Raw genomic sequence first — 18,207 nt, 5'->3', positions numbered from 1 at the left:
TTTGCAGTCTTTGTCAGACCTCAACAGTCTACTTACTCCTTTGTTTTATTTTTGTTATATAGTATTGAGAAAAATCCTGACTGATACAGCTAAAAATGATAAATTATTTTAAAAATTTAAAACATCTTGCAATCTCAGCATACTCTGCAGTTAAATTTAATCCAAAAACCTGAAAGATGATTAGCAGGAAATGTTTGTTTCAAAGTGGAATCACAAATAGTATATTCTGAATTTGTTATTCATTCACTCATTAGAATATGTGACCAAATGCCTGGATCTTGCTGGACATTTGAGTGTAGAGAGTGGGTGCTATAGAGGTGTAGTCCCTTGCATAAATGTACAAGAATGGACAGGCTTGAATTTTAAAAGGCCAAGGCAGAGCTTTGACCTTCCTAAACGATGATGCATTAAAAAGAAGTGTATTTAAATGCACAGACATGGCAGGTGGCCTATACAAAATTTCTTGATCGCACAGCACAAGTTAATGCATCAGTGGTCTCCAATGTGTTAAAATCTGGTATGTGCCCATTTCAGTATGTCTTATCTTTTTCTTTCTGTAGCACCAATAGTATTTTTAAGAAAGTGAAAGTGACAAATGCACATGGTTTTTAAGAAATCAATTAGTACAGGGGTCACTGTCCCCTTTCCAGCCACTGAATCAGCCAACCCTGAAACCCAATTCCTGTTTGGTGAGATATCTTTATTATCATTATTATTTTTGACCATACCATGCCGCTTGGGGGAATCTTTGTTCCCTAACCAGGGATAGAACCCAGGCCGCAGCAGTGAAAGTGCCGAGTCCTAACCACTGGACCGCCAGGGAATTCCCTGAAAACATTTTCACTTTAGAGATATTATTTGTATTACTGCATTAAGAAGCATGAGCTCCAGTGGACTTAGGCAGAAAAATGCGAATAATACCCCAATGAAAGATTCAGAGTATGAGTAGAGCAAAACAGCAGGAGCAGCCGCTGAGAGAGATTTGAGTACATGCCCTTCATCTTTGTGGGGACTCCCAGCTACTCAGAAGCCACACATACATTTTAACATACATTTGTGCTAATAAAATACCATTTAATCTATTTTGTATTGGATTTCCATGAAAATTTCATTTGATGATGATTCTCTTGCTAAAATTTTGGCCACCACATTTTAATTTTCAAGAGCACGTCTCTGATTTTTTTTTCCCCGTTTAAATAGCATTCTGTTCTTGTTTCCTAGCTACAAGTTCTTCCATTTTTCTGAGGATAGTGTCGTTCTCTGTATTGAGCATTGTCTCTGTTTCCTTTGTTTGTTTTGGTCTCTGCCTTTTGTGTTAAAGGCTCTCCTTCATCTCCTTGGCTGTACAGACATACTAAGTGATGAGCCACTCTAAAGCTATTTGGAAGCTGGGGTGGAGGGGGCTATCTAATTGATAGAGCTCCACTGGAGCGTGTTTGGGGCATAAGCTAGATTTCTCAATGAGTGACTCCCAAATGTCAGGATTGAAAATTATAATTATAATCCTCAAGTCTCCTGCCTTGAGGGTTATAAACTTGGCTGCCTGCTTACTCAGAGCCAGATGAGTAAAAGCAAGCTGGTTAGGGGAGCCGTGGGTCTCTGTTCCATAGGCAGGCTTTTATTTAGTTTCCTCATTTCCAGTCTGGCAACTCATTAACACCCTCCCCAAGGCTGAAACTTTCTATTTCTATTCCTCCTGAAAATAAACCTCTAATATCCCATGAGAGTAAGGTGTGGGAAAGGGAGTTTCTTGGTGTGGGTAGGGTAGAGACTGGGGTGCAGTCAACTCTTCCTTATACAGCCTTCCATCAAAGTCCCCTGCTTTTAGCCCCACCTGTTGTGGTATGTGGTGCCTTTAATTCTTGTGATCTTCTAAGGGACCAGTTACCTACATCTAGAAGGCAGTCCCTTATGTGGGCATTGAAGTTTCTGCTTGTTCTTTATAGTAAGTTACTTAGCCTCCCGTGGTCCACCTTCTAAAAATTGTTTGACATCTCTCATCTACTGGTGCCTCCTTTCTCATTCTTTGTCCTTATCTATTTACAGCTTTCCTATTTCTTTACTGCCGTTTTAGTGAGATTTCAGGAGAGAATGAAGATAGTGCATGTGGTTAATTCAACGCATGTAACCCAAAGTCCAGACAGTGCTTTGACTTGCTGGCTTTGCTTTAGGGCAAACTTGCAGGCAGCTGGTATTGGACTTAGGGTTTGTTCTGGTGGAGAACAGTACTCATTGTTATAGTTCTCCCCAGGCAGTCGAGAATCAATTTCTTTAGAGAAGAAACTTCCCCTGCCCACACCTACCTTTTTTTTTTTCCCCCTTGACCCTGGGGGCTGGAAGATGTAATCACATGGGTGTAATTGCCAGGCTGCCTGTCATTGTGCCTCTAGAGGTGGATGAGATGAGGTTGACTGTTCAAGTTAAAGATGTACAGTTAAGGCACTGGTGGGTGCCCCTCTCTCTCCCACCTCCTTTTGGGTAGAGCCTCTGCTGTTCTGCTGGGCAGGGCCTCCTTCTCTGGCCCTCACATCAATATTCCAGGAAGCAACTCTTCTCTTTAGTCCATATACATCTATCCACTAAAGGCTTTCCAGAAATTTCTTTAAATCTCTTGACCATGGATGGCCCCCTCCTATTCTCTTTGCTTTATTGGATTATGCCTTTCCCCCCTCTTACTGTAATTTTAATGGTGTCCTTAGAAGGGAGAGGATATAAATGTGTGCTCAGTTTGCCATGTTGACCAAGAACTCTGCTGGCTGTCTTTTTAATAGTAACTTTGTAGATAATTTTACATATATAATTATCTATGTGTGTGTATATGTATTTACGTTTATATTTAAATCAATCATTTGCTGAATCCCTGAAGCATCTCTATAGAGATGCTTGGGTCGCTCGTGGTTTGAAAATCATTGGTAGAGAACAAGTAACATTTAATATTCACTTTACATCTGTATATTTGCCATTATGTATGCTTGCTCAGTAGTGTTAGAAAAACTAACAAACACTATGTTTAGTGTTACAAATTAAAATACATCACCTACCACTGTTTCCTAAACTCCAGTCATTCATGTAAAACCGTCACAAATTTTTGCCCTATCTGGATGGGAACTATAGTATTATATATTAATTTTTTTTTTTACAATTGACTACATTTCTAAACTTAAATTCCTTTAAAATGAAACTTCATGTAGAATATTTAGCTGGCGCATGGTTGATTATCCTGCTAAAAATTATATTTCCCAGAGTCCTTTGCAGCCGGTTGTGGATATGTGACTAAGTTGGGACCGATGGTATGTGAGCATAAATGATTTGTGCTGCTTCTGAATGTGTTGTTAAAGGGTGGGTCCTACTTTTCCCTTCTCTTTCCCCTTCCCTGCTGGCTGGAATGAGAACATGATGTTGTAGCTGGAGCAGCCATCTTGAACCATGAGATAGGAGACTTGTGTAAAGGGTGGCAGAGCCCAGGTAAAGAAGTCTGAGCCTCTGATGGCTATGGAAGTGCTCTGCCAGCCCTGGACCACTGACCTGGACTTCCATGTCTGAGAGAAATATGTTTCCCTTCTGTTTAAGACACTATCATTTTTGGTCTCTGTTAGAGCAGTCAAGTTTATATACTAATATAATTTGTAAGTCATGTTTATTCTAATGCCTTTAAAATAAATGCCTATTAAAATTAAGAAAAATGTATGTTCACCTAAAATAATCTGCCTTGTTACTAGTGGTATATTGTAAAATGCAGATCTACTATGAGTGATCTTTTGGACTATATGCAGGAAAAGGAAGGGAGGAAGACAGCAAGAGGTCACTGTATCCAACTTATCCTCTGAAGTCTGGCACTAATGATATATTCATGCCTGGGTTTTGGTCTAAAACTTTAATACACTGTCAATGTATGAATAAACTAGATGGTAACATCTAGTTTGGGGCTGCAACTCTGGAAAGCAAGTTTGAGTCTGTCCTTTAGTGTGACTAACAAATATTTTTTTTTTAAGAAAATGACTGCTTTTTTTTTTTTTTTTTTTTTTTGCGTTACTTGGGCCTGTCACTGCTGTGGCCTCTCCCATTGCGGAGCACAGGCTCCGGACACGCAGGCTCAGCGGCCACGGCTCTCGGGCCCAGCCGCGGGATCCTCCCGGACCGGGGCACAAACCCACGTCCCCTGCATCGGCAGGCGGACTCTTAACCACTGCGCCACCAAGGAAGCCCTATGACTGAATTTTTAAAAAACCTTCGGTGATTCATTTATCATTTTAAAAAAATATTTGTTTATTTATTTGGCTGCGTTAGGTCTTAGTTGCGGCACGCAGGAGCTTCGTTGTGGCGTGCAGGCTTCTCTCTAGTTGTGGCACACAGGCTCTAGAGCACACGGGCTCAGTAGTTGCGGCACACGGGCTCTCTAGTTGTGGCACAGGCTCAGTAGCTGTGGCACAGACTTAGTTGCCCCACGGCATGTGGGATCTTAGTTTCCTGACCGGGGATCGAACCCACGTCCCCTGCATTAGGAAGGCGGATTCTTAACCACTGGACCACCAGGGAAGTCTTCCATTTATCATTTTAACAATTCTAAAGTTTACACTTCAGTGGCATTAAGTACATTCACAATGTTGTGTAACCACTGGTGTCTCCATTTTGACCATTAAGTGAAGCCCAAACTCAGCCTGAAGTTCAAGGCTTTCTACAATCTGTCCTTAGTCTAAACTTCCAGTCTTCTCCAGCTATTCCTCTTCAAGCTCCCTTCAACCCCAAACAAAAAGCAACTTGCTTTCGCTAGAACCAGTCTGAATTTTCCTGCAGGCATCTTTCTGCTCCCATTGCTTTTGCCACTGACGTGCTCATTTGACCCACTTTCCCTATCAAGATCATGTTTGTCTGTTAAGGCCCACTTCAAGTGCCCAAACAGCATTTTGTTTTTATCATTTATGGCTATTTTCATATTTGGTCAGTTATTTCTGCATGTGTCTTAGCTTCTCCACAAAATTGCTCTCATTCATCTGTGCCCTCCATTTCTTAGCACCTCACAGCATCTGCCTTATAGTGGGTACACAGACACCCAGTCTGAAATAGTTGAAATAGGATTACTCAAAGGTGAGTACAAATGAACTTGAAAATACATAGAAAGTGAGACCTTAACTTCAATAGTTTGTCTTACTGAACCTCCCTGCTCTTCCCCATCCCTACCCCCCCACAGAACCTCAGACCCTTTGCTAGTAGTTGGGAGTCCCTGGGAGGGGGAAAGGCAAGTATTTACATCCTTCTCTGCTGCCGCTCATGCTGTTTTGCCCTATCCATCATCTGTTTCTTCCCTTGGGATGCTATCCCATCAGTCTGCTTAAGGCCACAAGTGCCCACTCTTAATAATAAGACCTCTGAAATGAGGATGCTTTCAACTTCAAGTAAGAAAAGTTCCTATTCAAATGGTTGGGACTGTGAGCAAGTTACTTAATCTTTCTAGCCTTCTGCCCTCAGTCTGAAAATGGGATGGAGCTTATCTCAAAGGCCTTACATGAGGAATAGAAGAGAAAATGCACCTAAAGCACTCAGTGTAGTGCCTGGCTTGTAAGGCTGTTAATTACTGTACTCTTAGTGATTCCAGAGCCTACACGTGGCTCTGGGTCAGTGGGCCTAACAGGAGTGCCCCCCCCGGGCCACTGCCAGTAAGATCTCTGTGTAGACACTGATCTCATGTAATCTGCATAACAGCTCTGAGTTAGAGATGAATTATCTCTACTTTACGGATGAGGAAAATAATGCAGAAAGTAATGCAGTCAGGATTTAAAGCTGGAAGTAGTAAATGGAATAACACATGATTTCTGGAGGACATATTGTGGGAGACAGATTTTACTTTTTTATATATTCTTTTGTATCTATTTGAATTTTTAAAAATCATGTCCATGTATTATTTTCAATTTTAATTACTAGTTAATAATCTCACATAAAGTATTAGCTAATAAAAATAGAAATCTTTTTTTTTTTTTTTTACCACACCTGTGCAGCTTGTGGGCTCTCAGTTCCCCAACCAGGGATTGAACCCGGGCCACAGCAGCAAAATCCTGGAATCCTAACCACTAGGCCACCAGGGAATTCACCTAAAAATAGAAATCTTGTATCAGTTTTTAAAATACACATGGTCTTTAATTTTCTTAATAGGGGAGAAGGCTAAACATCTTCTTCAAACTTTTCACACGAAGGCCTCAAATAGCTGTAAGTTACCTGCCCAGTCACTGGGGGATTTTTCCCCATTACAAAGAGCCAGTTTACATGGCTCTGAACTGTCTTTTGTATTTTCTTCCACTTACCAGTTCTCCTACCTTCTAATCAGTAACTATATTTTATATGTTTACTTATCAATTTACTTATCAATCCTAGGCATTGAAGCATCCTGCAACTTGAAACCAGTGCCTAATTCTATATGTTTTAGCAAGACATCTTTGGGTTATAATCCCTTTACTAGAATATAAGATTATTAAGCACAATACAAAAATATTTTCAAGCAGAAATGTAAAGCAAATTCTAATTAATAAGCTCATCCTCACTTCAAAGTCTTATGAGCAAAGGATCATCTTATGTTCAAATACTCTGGCATTTATCTCTTTTTGGTGTTTTGTTTCTTTCACTCTGGTCTGCAAACTTTTTCTTAAAGGACCAGATAGCAATTTATATAACCATTTAAAATGTAATCATGTAAAATGTAAAAGATATTATTAGCTCACAGGTGGCTGGCCAGATTTGGCCAATGGGATTTAGTTTACCGATACCTGGTCTATTTGCTAAATTCCCTCACTTGCTTGCATCATTTGAAAGAACAATATAATTCCCCTTTCTCAAAAAAGTAAGGAGTGTTGTTTTCCTGTCTAATGTCACACTGTCATGACTTATTAGTTACTTGCACTAGACAAAAAATAACCCACACAGTGGCTTATGCAGAATATTTTATTTATGTATTTGATATCTGTATAGGTGTCTCTGTCCTCATCTTTGTCTCTGTATCCTTATTGAACCACAAAATTCCTAAAGGATGAGACTTGTACCTGTTTAACTCAATTTGTATACTCTCAGCAGAGCACAAGCATCAAATGGACATCTGACATATTTCAATAATGATAAACACAAGAGAAAATCAAATATAAGTCAAAGAGACATAAGAAAAAAAGTAGTTGAAGACACAAAATTCCTTATTTTAGGATTATGCTATAAATAACTTGTAAAATCTACTTCTTTAAGTTTATATATGAGATTATACTGGTTTTATTACTTAAAGAAAAAGGGACAAATTGTAATGAGTTACAGGAAGAAAATGCAAAGTAAAAATAACAAATATTGGACTAAAAAAACATAGTGATCAGTGAGGAAAAACAAGAAGTGGAGTGAAATAGATTTTCATTTCACTACACTGATTTTCTCTTCATGTTAAAAAAGTATTACCTTTTAGTCTTATTTGGATTGATTGGAAATGGGCAGTGATGATCTTTTTGGACTAGAAAACCAACAACACAGCTCATTAAAACAAAAGGAGCAAAAGAACAATAACCAAACCATACTTGCAGGGTTACTTCTAACATGGAAGCATAGGGAAAAAAAGCTCAAAGGCCACATTCTGTCCATTGCATCCTCCTCAGTTCAGAGAGACAAGAAATGGCATGGAAAACATCTTACCCATTTAATCCAGAAACCTCTAAACTTCCATGACACTTTTGGAAAGGTTAACAGGTTTAGCCCAGTATTTAGCATGGCCATTTCATGGTTTAAAATACATACTTAAGGACAAGTAGATAAACCAATGATCAGAAAAATTGAAGCGTGCCATTCCCATTACAATGTGATGTTAAAGTGCTGCCTAAAGACATTTTATAAAGTAAAAAGTGTTTGAAGTTTAAGTTTACAAAAATTGACACCATTAAAACCAACACAATTATTTGCTATGCATCCAAACACTGAGGTAACAATATTATAAAAATATGTAAAAAATATTCTAGTTTCATAATTACCAGATATGCTAATTTCCATACAGCTAGTATAAATTTGATTATTAAAAAAATAGTTTTGTTTCCTTAAAAGCACTTGATTCATTTACCGTTTAATATCAGATAGATATTTGCTATCCTGAAGTACCAAAAAAATTACAAATAAAAATGGCAATGTCTATACTCTGGGTTTCTTGTTGGGTAGATCCTGAAGACTAAACTTTGGAATTTCACCAGAAGGAGCATATGGAATTCTCTTTGAAGACACCTTTTTGCCAATTGTTTCAATCTAGAGGGGAAAAAAAGATTTTCAAAAGTAAATTATTAACAATTACAATACTTAAATGTAAAAACTCTGTAACGTAGTATAATAAGGGCTAAAACCTAGATGCTTTTTTTCTTTTTAAAGGTAGAAAAAGTTTCTCAAGTCGTGTGGGCTGCTATGAAAGATCTTTGGTTCCTTCCACACTGTTTATATTTCTAGAGTCAGTCTGCACTCCCCTTTTCATATTCATAACAAGGCACACTGACTCCTGTCATTCACAACACCAGACCCCCTCAAACAGAATAGGGAACCACCTGCCACGATTGTTTCAGTAGCACATGTGAAAGCAATAAACAGACCGGATTCCAGTTAATTCACATTCTTTCAAACTCTATTCTAATGTCTGTTTCCCTCATTCTAAAAACCTTGCATAAGCTATAACAGCATAGCTTTTTAGAAGTTCAGGCTTCAGAGTCTGAAAGGCTCCAGCTGGAATCCTGACTAAGTGCTGTTACCTAAATCCTCCAAGGTCTTTCTTCCTCGTCGTAAGTGGTGTTACCCATGTACCTCAAAGAGTTGTGGTAAGGATTCAATTAGATAAAGTGCTCAGCACAGTATCTGGCATGCGAGCCAACCTTCAATAAATCAATGGTAGTCAATTTTCATTTTGCATATTACATTAAAAAATTTTCCCCTCTATCCAAAATAATCAATCTTATCTTTAAAGACACTGCTTCTTTAATAGTCATAAGTTTATCTCCTCTCTACACAGCACAGATAAATATACTAAACAATCTTCATAAATGTCTTTTTAATTAAAAATTAATATTTAATGCTGACTCATACCACAAAGGGCTTCTGCTTTATATTCATCAGTTGTCTTATTTAGTGGCTTATAAATTCCCTTTATTTAGTAATTCCAGTGTAATTGTTTTTTTAATCCTTACTTGGAAAAGTTAATTTTATAAGAACTCAAACTCATTTTAAATATATATACCTCTACATATCTTCTCCTTTAGATGAGTAAAACAGGAATGAGAGAAAATGTGTCTGTGCCTGCAGATAATCTTTAAAAAATAACATTGCTGAGTTTCAGTCATGACTGCGAAAAACAGTCACATTACTCACTAAGGAGGGGTAGGATAAAAGGGTCCCCAGGGGGACTTCCCTGGTGGCAGAGTGGTTAAGAATCCGCCTGCCAATGTAGGGAACACGGGTTCGATCCCTGGTCCAGGAAGGGAGCAACTAAGCCCATGTGCCACAACTACTGAGCCCATGTGCCACAGCTACTGAGCCCACGTGCCACAACTACTGAAGCCCACATACCTAGAGCCCGTGCTCCGCAACAAGAGAAGCCACCGCAATGAGAAGCCTGCACACCACAACAAAGAGTAGCCCCCGCTCACCACAACTAGAGAAAGCCCACGTGCAGCAACGAAGACCCAATGCAGCCATAAATAAATAAATAAATAAATTTTTTTTTAAAAAAAGGGTCCGTAGGGTCTTTGATGGAGTGTGAACAGACAAGGATGTCATCTGATTTTTCTTGCAAGTTAATCTCTCATGAATGAGACATGGGCACTGAATTCTAAATAAGAAGGATCTTCAACAAGTCAGTGACAGGTTAAGAGAACCAGGTCAGATATTTTCAACAGCGGATGAAGACTTATCAGTACCTCTCCAAGACAGCTAGTGCTGAGCAGACACACATAGCCAGCTCTAAACACTGCTGCACTCTGCCCTGCTTCAGAACTATGCTGACAGCAATCTCCTGGAAGATTTCTTTATCCTCCCAACTGCCCCCGAAGCCTCCCACTCCATTTCTGCTCTGAGGAAATAGAAAGTAGCTCCCTCTTATTAATACTTTTGGGGCCCCTGGTAGAACTGAAATGGATGCAACATAAAATGTACTGTGCAGGTTTCTGTCAGCTCTCTAAACGTTCCATAATTAACTGACAAACTCTGAATTAAAAGAGGGCCAGCACCACTGCATCTCCCATACTTTTCATTCAGACCTCTCACAGCACCAGCACAGTGCTGAGCACCCAAAGGCATAGGATCCTATACCAACATGTGACAACTATATTGCATATTGCAGTTTTCAAAACATTCATATAGGAATAAGTGACCTGGCCTCAGAGCGGGTCAGTGTGATGCAGACAGTGCAGCAGAGTAGCTTTGGAGCCTCCAGGAAAAAAAAAATTTTTTTTATGTGTATATTTTCTTACTTGATGTTTATATGAGGTAAGGCAGGGCATATCTTAGCCCCTTATGATAGGCAACTGATATTATGTAAGAGAGACCAACACTGAATGACCTTTAGATCACAGTTTTAAGGAGGGAGTGGAGTACTTCACAAATACCACAGAACTTCCCAGAGAACTGACTGACATGTTGCCCAGAGTTATGCTATTGCTAAATGAAAAAATATTAAAACTCAAAGCCTTTAAAAAGGAAATAACCAAACAAATGAAACAAAACCAATCCAGGATCATGCTTACCTGGAAGCCAATGGTTTGTAGTTCATTGTGGAGCCCATCCAGGACACGTCGTCCATCAAAGATAAAGGCTGGCTTCAGCATTTTTTTATGAATGCGTTCATAGTCCAGTTCCTGTAAAGACAGAACCAAAGAAACAAGTAGAGCATATATGGGAACACATACTCAACCCCAAATGGTACTAGAACACCTCTAAAATTTTCCTTAATCTCACTACTGTCACCTCACCTTAAACATGTCCCATTCAGTGCAAATCACAACAGCATGGGCACCATCACATGCTTCATAGGGGTCCTTGGAAATGGTCACGAGCCGGGCCACTATAACAACCCAACAGAAAGTTAGAATAAGAAAGGAGTGATTTGAAATTATGCATTTTAACACTAAGATTGCTGGAGGAGTTGAGGGTCTGACAGAAGTGCAATGGTCTGGTTGAAGTGTGAGTAGGGGTAACGGTGGGGGGCCTGGAGTACTCCCAATTTTGCCCCAGAAGCAACTCCTTCGAATCTCTGGGACTTTTTAGAATATGTTGGAAAAATCACTAGACTAACCCACAGCTGATTACTTCAAATCAAAGTTGATGAAGCAATGTTTGAGAGTTTAATTTTAGAGAAATAAGGTTGAAAAGAGGGGCCTACCAATGATATAAATGATAAATACTGAACAACCAAAGGTTTCTAGAGAACAAAGTCTGGGGGCCCAAACTCAAAGTGATACATGAAACTCGAAGCCTACTTACCTTGGTCATCCTCTGAAACTCCTGGATGAGAAAGATCCACAACTATTTGTTCCCTTGGTACTTTTGGATCATATATATGGAGGTGTGCGCCTTCATCCATCAAATATTTGCTAATATATATACTAGACGACTCTCTGAAGGAAAAAAGAAATCAGTATTGCTGCACTTTTAAATGGCATATATTCTAAATTTTTTTTTAATTATTTTTTTTTTTTGGCCATGCCGCATGGCAGGTGGGATCCTAGTTCCCCGACCAGGGATCGAACGCACGGCCCCTGCATTGGCAGAGTCTTAACCACTGGACCGCCAGGGAAGTCCCATAAATGGCATATATTCTAATACCTAAGGGGTTTGATATACAGGTGAGATTCTATTTCTTGTGAAGCTATTGATGTCCACTTTATTTTTATTCTTTATACTATATACATACATGTATTTCACATACACAACCACCATCAAAAAATCAGGATAAGGCCTTTCTCGCTTTCTGAGATGGCCGACACTCTGTCTGTGGAGTGTGTTTCTCTCTAAATAAATCTACTTCTTACCTAAAAAAAAAAAAAAAAAAAAAAAATCAGGAGAGGATGAGGAGTTAACATTCTCAAAAAGGTTGAAATATTTTAAAGAACTGGTACCTCGTATCGCCAGTGTCCTTTTTGAATGCAAACCCCAAAATAGCTATCTTCTTATCAGTCACTGTATTAAACAGACTGTCTATAATCCGGGAAGCAAACCTCCTTCTCTGGTAGTCATTCATGTCTATGACCTGAAATGACAAGGACAATTATGCAAGGATCAGTTACAAGAGGTGCAGCCTGTACCATAAACTGCTCACAGCTTTATGGTGAGTACTCTTGTATGAATACAAGCCTTATAAATTAACAGGAGGCAAAGATTAACAACCTCTTTAGTATCTACAAACTGAAAAAAATAAAGAAAGAATTACCCACCCCCCACTCCTTATAGCCAGCCTGAAAATTTTCATTTTCATTTGGCTTAACTTTCCATGCATCGGGCTGGGATGGATGTTAAGGTGGGGAACACAGCTAAATTTCAACCCCATTTGAGGTCCAGCCATGAGGCCACCTAAAAAAAGCACATAGCCAACTTCTCCAAACCCTATGGAAGCAATTAAACCCCAAAGTACTCCTTCATATGCTTACCCCCGACCCCTCACCAAAACTGAGTGTGAGTAGAAAGTGGACAGAGAACAGTCAAACTATGTACAGAGATATAGCTGCCTCTGGATGAACCATAACAGCACAAACATCTGGCAAAATTTTAATGTTACGAGTAAAACATAACATAGTCCCTGATGACCTAATCTGTTACTCTCCTAAGAATTTACAAACAAGACATCATATTGGTGACCAGATGGATATAAGGAAATACTTTTTTTTTAAGGCTCTAAGCTTCTAGAAGCCATCTCAGAGCCTGAGAGCTTGGGAAATGAGCCAAAAGTTTTGGAAAATCAAGCCTGTATCTGCATTTTCCCCACAATGGACAGTAAGATAAAGCCATCATACTGGATTGAGTGAAATGAACCTAAAAGTGTACATTTCCCTAAAAATGTTAATTTCCTTCCACTCCTACTCACTGCTGAAATCTGAAAAACTGTAAGCTTGGGGAAAAAATATTTGGGAAAGGTACATACACTGGCTGGTATCTTGAACAAATGACTTAACATTGCTAAGCCTCAGCTTCCTCATCTATATATGAGGGATAATATTAACGATGAGGACTAAGATACTACATGTAAAGTGCTTAAAAGAGTGCCTGGCACAGAGTAACCATGCAATAAATGTTAACTCTATTTCCAGTTTGAGAGGGGTCTCTAATTTTAGCTCTGTGAATCTCAAAGGGACAAAACAAATATCAACATATGCAAACCACTTGGAAGCATGACAATAGAGGTTCGTTTGCCTTTACTTTTATCTTACGCCTTTCAAGATAGAGAAGAATTATAATTAAAAGTAGTATTTCTTGCTTTACTCAGGGAGCAAATTTAGTTATTAAAATTAGAAGGAATACTGGTTTATCATAAACTTCCATCATAGATGATTACCAAAAAAGACAAATTATAAACACAGAAGCCCAACAAATAAACCTAAAATGAACATATTGAATATAATAATAATTGAGTTCCTGGAAAAAATTAATCCTATCAAAAACATTTGACAGGAAAGGGTGACATGTTTTAATTAGAAGTTAATCATAACCTGTTGACTATAAAGATTAATACCTGCTGCCAATAACGAGCTACTTCAGGCAAATTTAGAGCCTCACAGAGATAAACCAAATTCAGAACATCCTTTTGAAAGCAACTCCCACCAAAACCTGAAGAAAGAAAAAAATAAATAAAAAGATAATATTTTCATTTAGGAAACAAACAACTAAATCATATTACAAATTTCTTTGTCATACAAATCAGAGGGCCTATGCTTGGATTTTTAATAATAAAATTTGAATGTTGGAAAATTAATGGGTTTATAACCTGTATGAAATTTGCAAGCAACTAATCAACTCTATAAATAATTTCCTAATAATTATAAATAATCTTAAATAATTATAAATAATTATAAATCACTTTCTAGCTTAAGTTTTATTGTGGCTATATTTTCTATTTTTTCCCCTCATTCAGCTGGTATCACTGCCTTGCATCTCTAACTCTAACATAGAGCTGGCAAACTTTTACAGGCCAGGTAAAAAATATTTTACCATTTGTGGGCCATACAGTCTCTGGCACAACTATTCAACTCTGCCTTTGTAGCTCAAAAGCAGTCATAGATAATATATAATCAAATGGGCATAGCTATTTTCCAATAAAACTTATTTACAAAAACAAGCTGTGGGGGCTTCCCTGGTGGCGCAGTGGTTGAGAGTCCGCCTGCTGATGCAGGGAACACGGGTTCGTGCCCCGGTCCGGGAAGATCCCACATGCCGCGGAGCGGCTGGGCCCGTGAGCCATGGCCGCTGAGCCTGTGCGTCCGGAGCCTGTGCTCCGCAACGGGAGAGGCCACAACAGTGAGAGGCCCGCGTATCGCAAAAAAAAAAAAAAAACAAGCTGTGGGCCGCATTTTGGCCTGGGGGCTGTAGTTTGCCCACCCCTGTTCTAGTGCAATGCGGTATACAGTGAGGGCTGGCGTGGGCTTTGGAGTCAGAAACATCTAGCCAGTCATTAGTTTTATGACTTTGAGCAAGTTACAAAAATTCCCCTGATCCTTAATCATCTCTAGAAATACCAACACCTTTGTAAAAGGTTATAAGGATTTTTTTTTTTTTTTTTTGGCTGTGTTGGGTCTTCGTTGCTGCGCGCGGGCTTTCCCTAGTTGCGGCAAGCAGGGGCTACTCTTCGTTGCGGTGCATGAGCTTCTTATTGCAGTGGCTTCCTTGTCGCTAAGCACAGGCTCTAGGCGCGAGGGCTTCAGTAGTTGCAGCATGCGGGCTCAGTAGTTGCGGCATGCAGGCCCTAGAGGGTGCAGGCTCAGCAGTCCTGGCGCGCAGGCACTAGGGCGTCTAGACTTCAATAGTTGTGGCTCACGGGCTTAGCTGCTCCATGGCATGTGGGATCTTCCCAGACCAGGGATCAAACTCATGTCCCCTGCACTGGCAAGCGGATTCTTTTTTTCTTTTTTTAAACATCTTTATTGGAGTATAATTGCTTTATAGTGTCGTGTTAGTTTTTGCTGTATAACAAAGGCAGGTGGATTCTTAACCACTGTGCCACCAGGGAAGTCCCGGTTATAAGGATTAATAATTAAGATATATAAAGTTCAGAACTTGGTGCATAATACGCCTTCAGTAAATAGGAGCTATTTTTATTAAATAGCCACTAGGAGAAAATATCAAAAAGATACAAAAGGCCAGGGAAATCAGTACTGAGAAATGGCATAAAGCCCCAGAAATACAGGAAAGACTGTCTATGGCCCAATCTGTAAAAGACTCTATTTACCTTTACATCAATCTTATTAACTTATATGCAAAAGAAACATTGTCAGTTCTTGTTAAACTCAGTAATTATGTTCTACAGATTTGCCACAAACACTGAATTAGCAAATACTGAAGCACTGCTCCTAGGCAAAATACAGCATTAGGTTCCTGTGAGCTTCTGGTCACATTTTTGCCAACTGATCAACATAATCTTGTTTTATGTGTATTTCTGTTTAAAGACACCTTATTTCAAAATACTGTTATTCATTAACATTGAATTCACAGCCAATAGCACTATAACTCATGCCTGAATGAATGAAGCTTATCAAACCACATGTATTTTCTCTGTAAGGCACATCATAGCTTGCTGATGCTTTGGAACACTAGACAAAACTTCAGCAATATGCTTGGGGGCCATTTCAAACGGTGAAATCACAGGGAAAAAAGCACAAAAATGCAGCACTAAATAGACCACATATTTGCAGTATGAGAGCTAAAACAAGAAGGTATGATTATTGCCCTATTCAACTTCAGCTGGGAATATATGTGTTGGGTAACTCAAATTTTTTGCTACTCTGCTCATGTCTGCAAATGACCACATGAGTATTGATGTTGGGTTACAAATATATTTTATCAAGTAGGCTAATTCACAAATATGGAATCCACAAATAATGAGGACTGACTGTAGTTCCCCGAGGTCACATTTCCATAATTGTATTAGTAGGAAAAGCAAATGATAAGGAATTTTTTCCTATTTGCTTCAATAAGGTGTTACATGATTTCCTCTGTGGTCTCCCAAACTTATTCTACCTAAATGTTCTAACAAAATACTAATATATTCCTCCTAAAACATTGAACTATGTTTATCTACCAATCAGTCAGTAATTAGTAAACAATATAAGTAACAGTTGCCTCACTTAGAAAGTCCCTGATAGGCTGAAGCCTACATGTATAATGGAATCATTATTTTAAGGGCATTTAAGTTAAGCAAAGACTTCCTTAAAGCTAGAGACCTAGCTAAATGAACCTACTTTATGTACAGAAAAATTTCAACTTACCAACACTGGCTTTCAGAAACTTATTTCCAATTCTCTGGTCCATTCCAATGGCTGTTGCCACCTCTTCTATATCAGCTCCTGTTGCTTCACAGAGGGCACTTATAGAGTTAATGCTGCTGATTCTCTGTGCTAGAAAAGCATTTGCTGCCTTAAAAGAAAAAAAAAGGAAGAATACGATGAGCTAAAATAAAAATTTTATATATCCGTATTATATTTCATTGAGTTGATCCAAATTACTGAGGGAGATATAAAAGTTACTGATGGGCTCAATTTGCGGAGGCAATGGGTGGGTTGGTAAGGGAAAATGTTTTAAATTAGAGAAGAAAGATGATGAAGAAAGGGTAAAAGAAGGGAAAGAGTGATTTTTAAAATAACTATTATAATTAATTATATTAATAGTAATATAATTACTATTTTCTTTTACATATTCCAGAATATTTTATACCCAAATATTTGATCCCCTTGTGAATATTATTTCATAATATACAAGAATATTATCTTCAAAAGCATATCTTTTTATTAATATTAAGAAAGTACCTGCGTAGCTTATCAGGGTTAAGAGAAATAAGTCCTTGGCTTTACATTTAATAGAGAGTTGAATGCTGTGTACCAACCAGTTTGGAAAGTTCTGAAGACCAAGTATTAGTGGTGAGGATCTTTTCTCTGGGAACCCAGTGCTCATACACAGCACACAGTGCCTGCACAGCTCTCTGACCCTCTGGGGTTTCATCCCCTCCAATCAGTACTCTGTCTGGGTTCTTCAGGTCCTTGATGGCCGTTCCTTCTGCCAAGAACTCAGGGTTGGACAGCACCTAGACTCCCAACGCAAAGGAAAGTTTTAAGCTAGAATTAATTACGGACAACTTTAAAGCATAGATATTTACACAAGAAGAGCCAGATTCTAATGCTTCCTTTTTTTATACCTGTAAATTCAAGTTGGGTTTTGTGTTTGCATCAAATATTCGACGAATACTCTCTGCTGCCCGCACTGGGACTGTGCTTTTCTCAGTCACAATTTTGTACCCGTATGAGTTTTGCACGATGCGTCTAGCACAAGCTTCAATGTACTTCAGATCTGCTGCACGGCCTTTCCCCATTCCGTAGGTTTTGGTTGGAGTGTTCACCTGATGAAAGTATACAGGATTAAGAACAGAGTATGAGATATTCACTGATTTCAAGATATGCCCTGGACCATCAACTGACTAGTCAACTGGGAAGTTAACATCATTAGGAGCCCTGGTTTCACCCTCTTTTAGTTCCATGGAAATAATACTTTATGAGAACTCATTCAGTACATTCCTGTTGAGAACCTACTATATATGGGTCAGAATCAGGGCAGGCAGATTCCAAGCTAAGCCTGCAGATATAAAGATGAAAGAGACTCCAAAAGGAGTTCACAGTCTGGAGTGAAATGTAAGTTTTCTCTTTCTTCCTCTCTTGATGGTATGTAATATATTATCCTGGTCTTTAAAACTAAACTTTAAACTCCTTTTTATTTTCCTTTTTTTTTTTTTTTGCGGTACGGGGGCCTCTCACTGCTGTGGCCTCTCCTGTTGCGGAGCACAGATTCCGGACGCACAGGCTCAGCGGCCATGGCTCACGGGCCCAGCCGCTCCGCGGCATGTGGGATCTTCCCAGTCCGGGGCAGAAACGCATGTCCCCTGCATTGGCAGGCGGACTCTCAACCACTGCGCCACTAGGGAAGCCCTCTCCTTTTTAATAGACCTATATCAATAGGTTTTTTTAAATGTCTGCA

The 18,207-nt window shown here is 39.1% G+C and overlaps 1 protein-coding gene across 2 annotated transcripts in view; it reads right to left on the bottom strand.

Moving 5' to 3' along the window:
• Positions 1 to 6,916: 6,916 nt before the first annotated feature.
• Positions 6,917 to 18,207, bottom strand: part of UGDH (UDP-glucose 6-dehydrogenase) — a 31,142-nt gene continuing 19,851 nt past the window's right edge. For both annotated transcript variants that reach the window (XM_059067079.2, XM_067036273.1), the window contains 9 exons: positions 17,375 to 17,575; positions 17,066 to 17,263; positions 16,452 to 16,599; positions 13,706 to 13,800; positions 12,099 to 12,229; positions 11,464 to 11,597; positions 10,953 to 11,044; positions 10,728 to 10,838; positions 6,917 to 8,250 (listed from right to left, as the gene is read on the bottom strand). In XM_059067079.2, coding sequence (XP_058923062.1) covers positions 8,140 to 8,250; positions 10,728 to 10,838; positions 10,953 to 11,044; positions 11,464 to 11,597; positions 12,099 to 12,229; positions 13,706 to 13,800; positions 16,452 to 16,599; positions 17,066 to 17,263; positions 17,375 to 17,575 — 1,221 coding nt within the window. In that variant the 3' untranslated portion in view covers positions 6,917 to 8,139. The remainder of the gene's footprint in view (positions 8,251 to 10,727; positions 10,839 to 10,952; positions 11,045 to 11,463; positions 11,598 to 12,098; positions 12,230 to 13,705; positions 13,801 to 16,451; positions 16,600 to 17,065; positions 17,264 to 17,374; positions 17,576 to 18,207) is intronic.

The sequence above is a fragment of the Kogia breviceps genome, chromosome 6, assembly GCF_026419965.1.
Source record: "Kogia breviceps isolate mKogBre1 chromosome 6, mKogBre1 haplotype 1, whole genome shotgun sequence".
Taxonomy (NCBI): Eukaryota; Metazoa; Chordata; class Mammalia; order Artiodactyla; family Physeteridae; genus Kogia; species Kogia breviceps.
The sequence above is the reverse complement of the archived record's forward strand: the minus strand, read 5'-3'. Positions and strand labels throughout refer to the sequence as shown.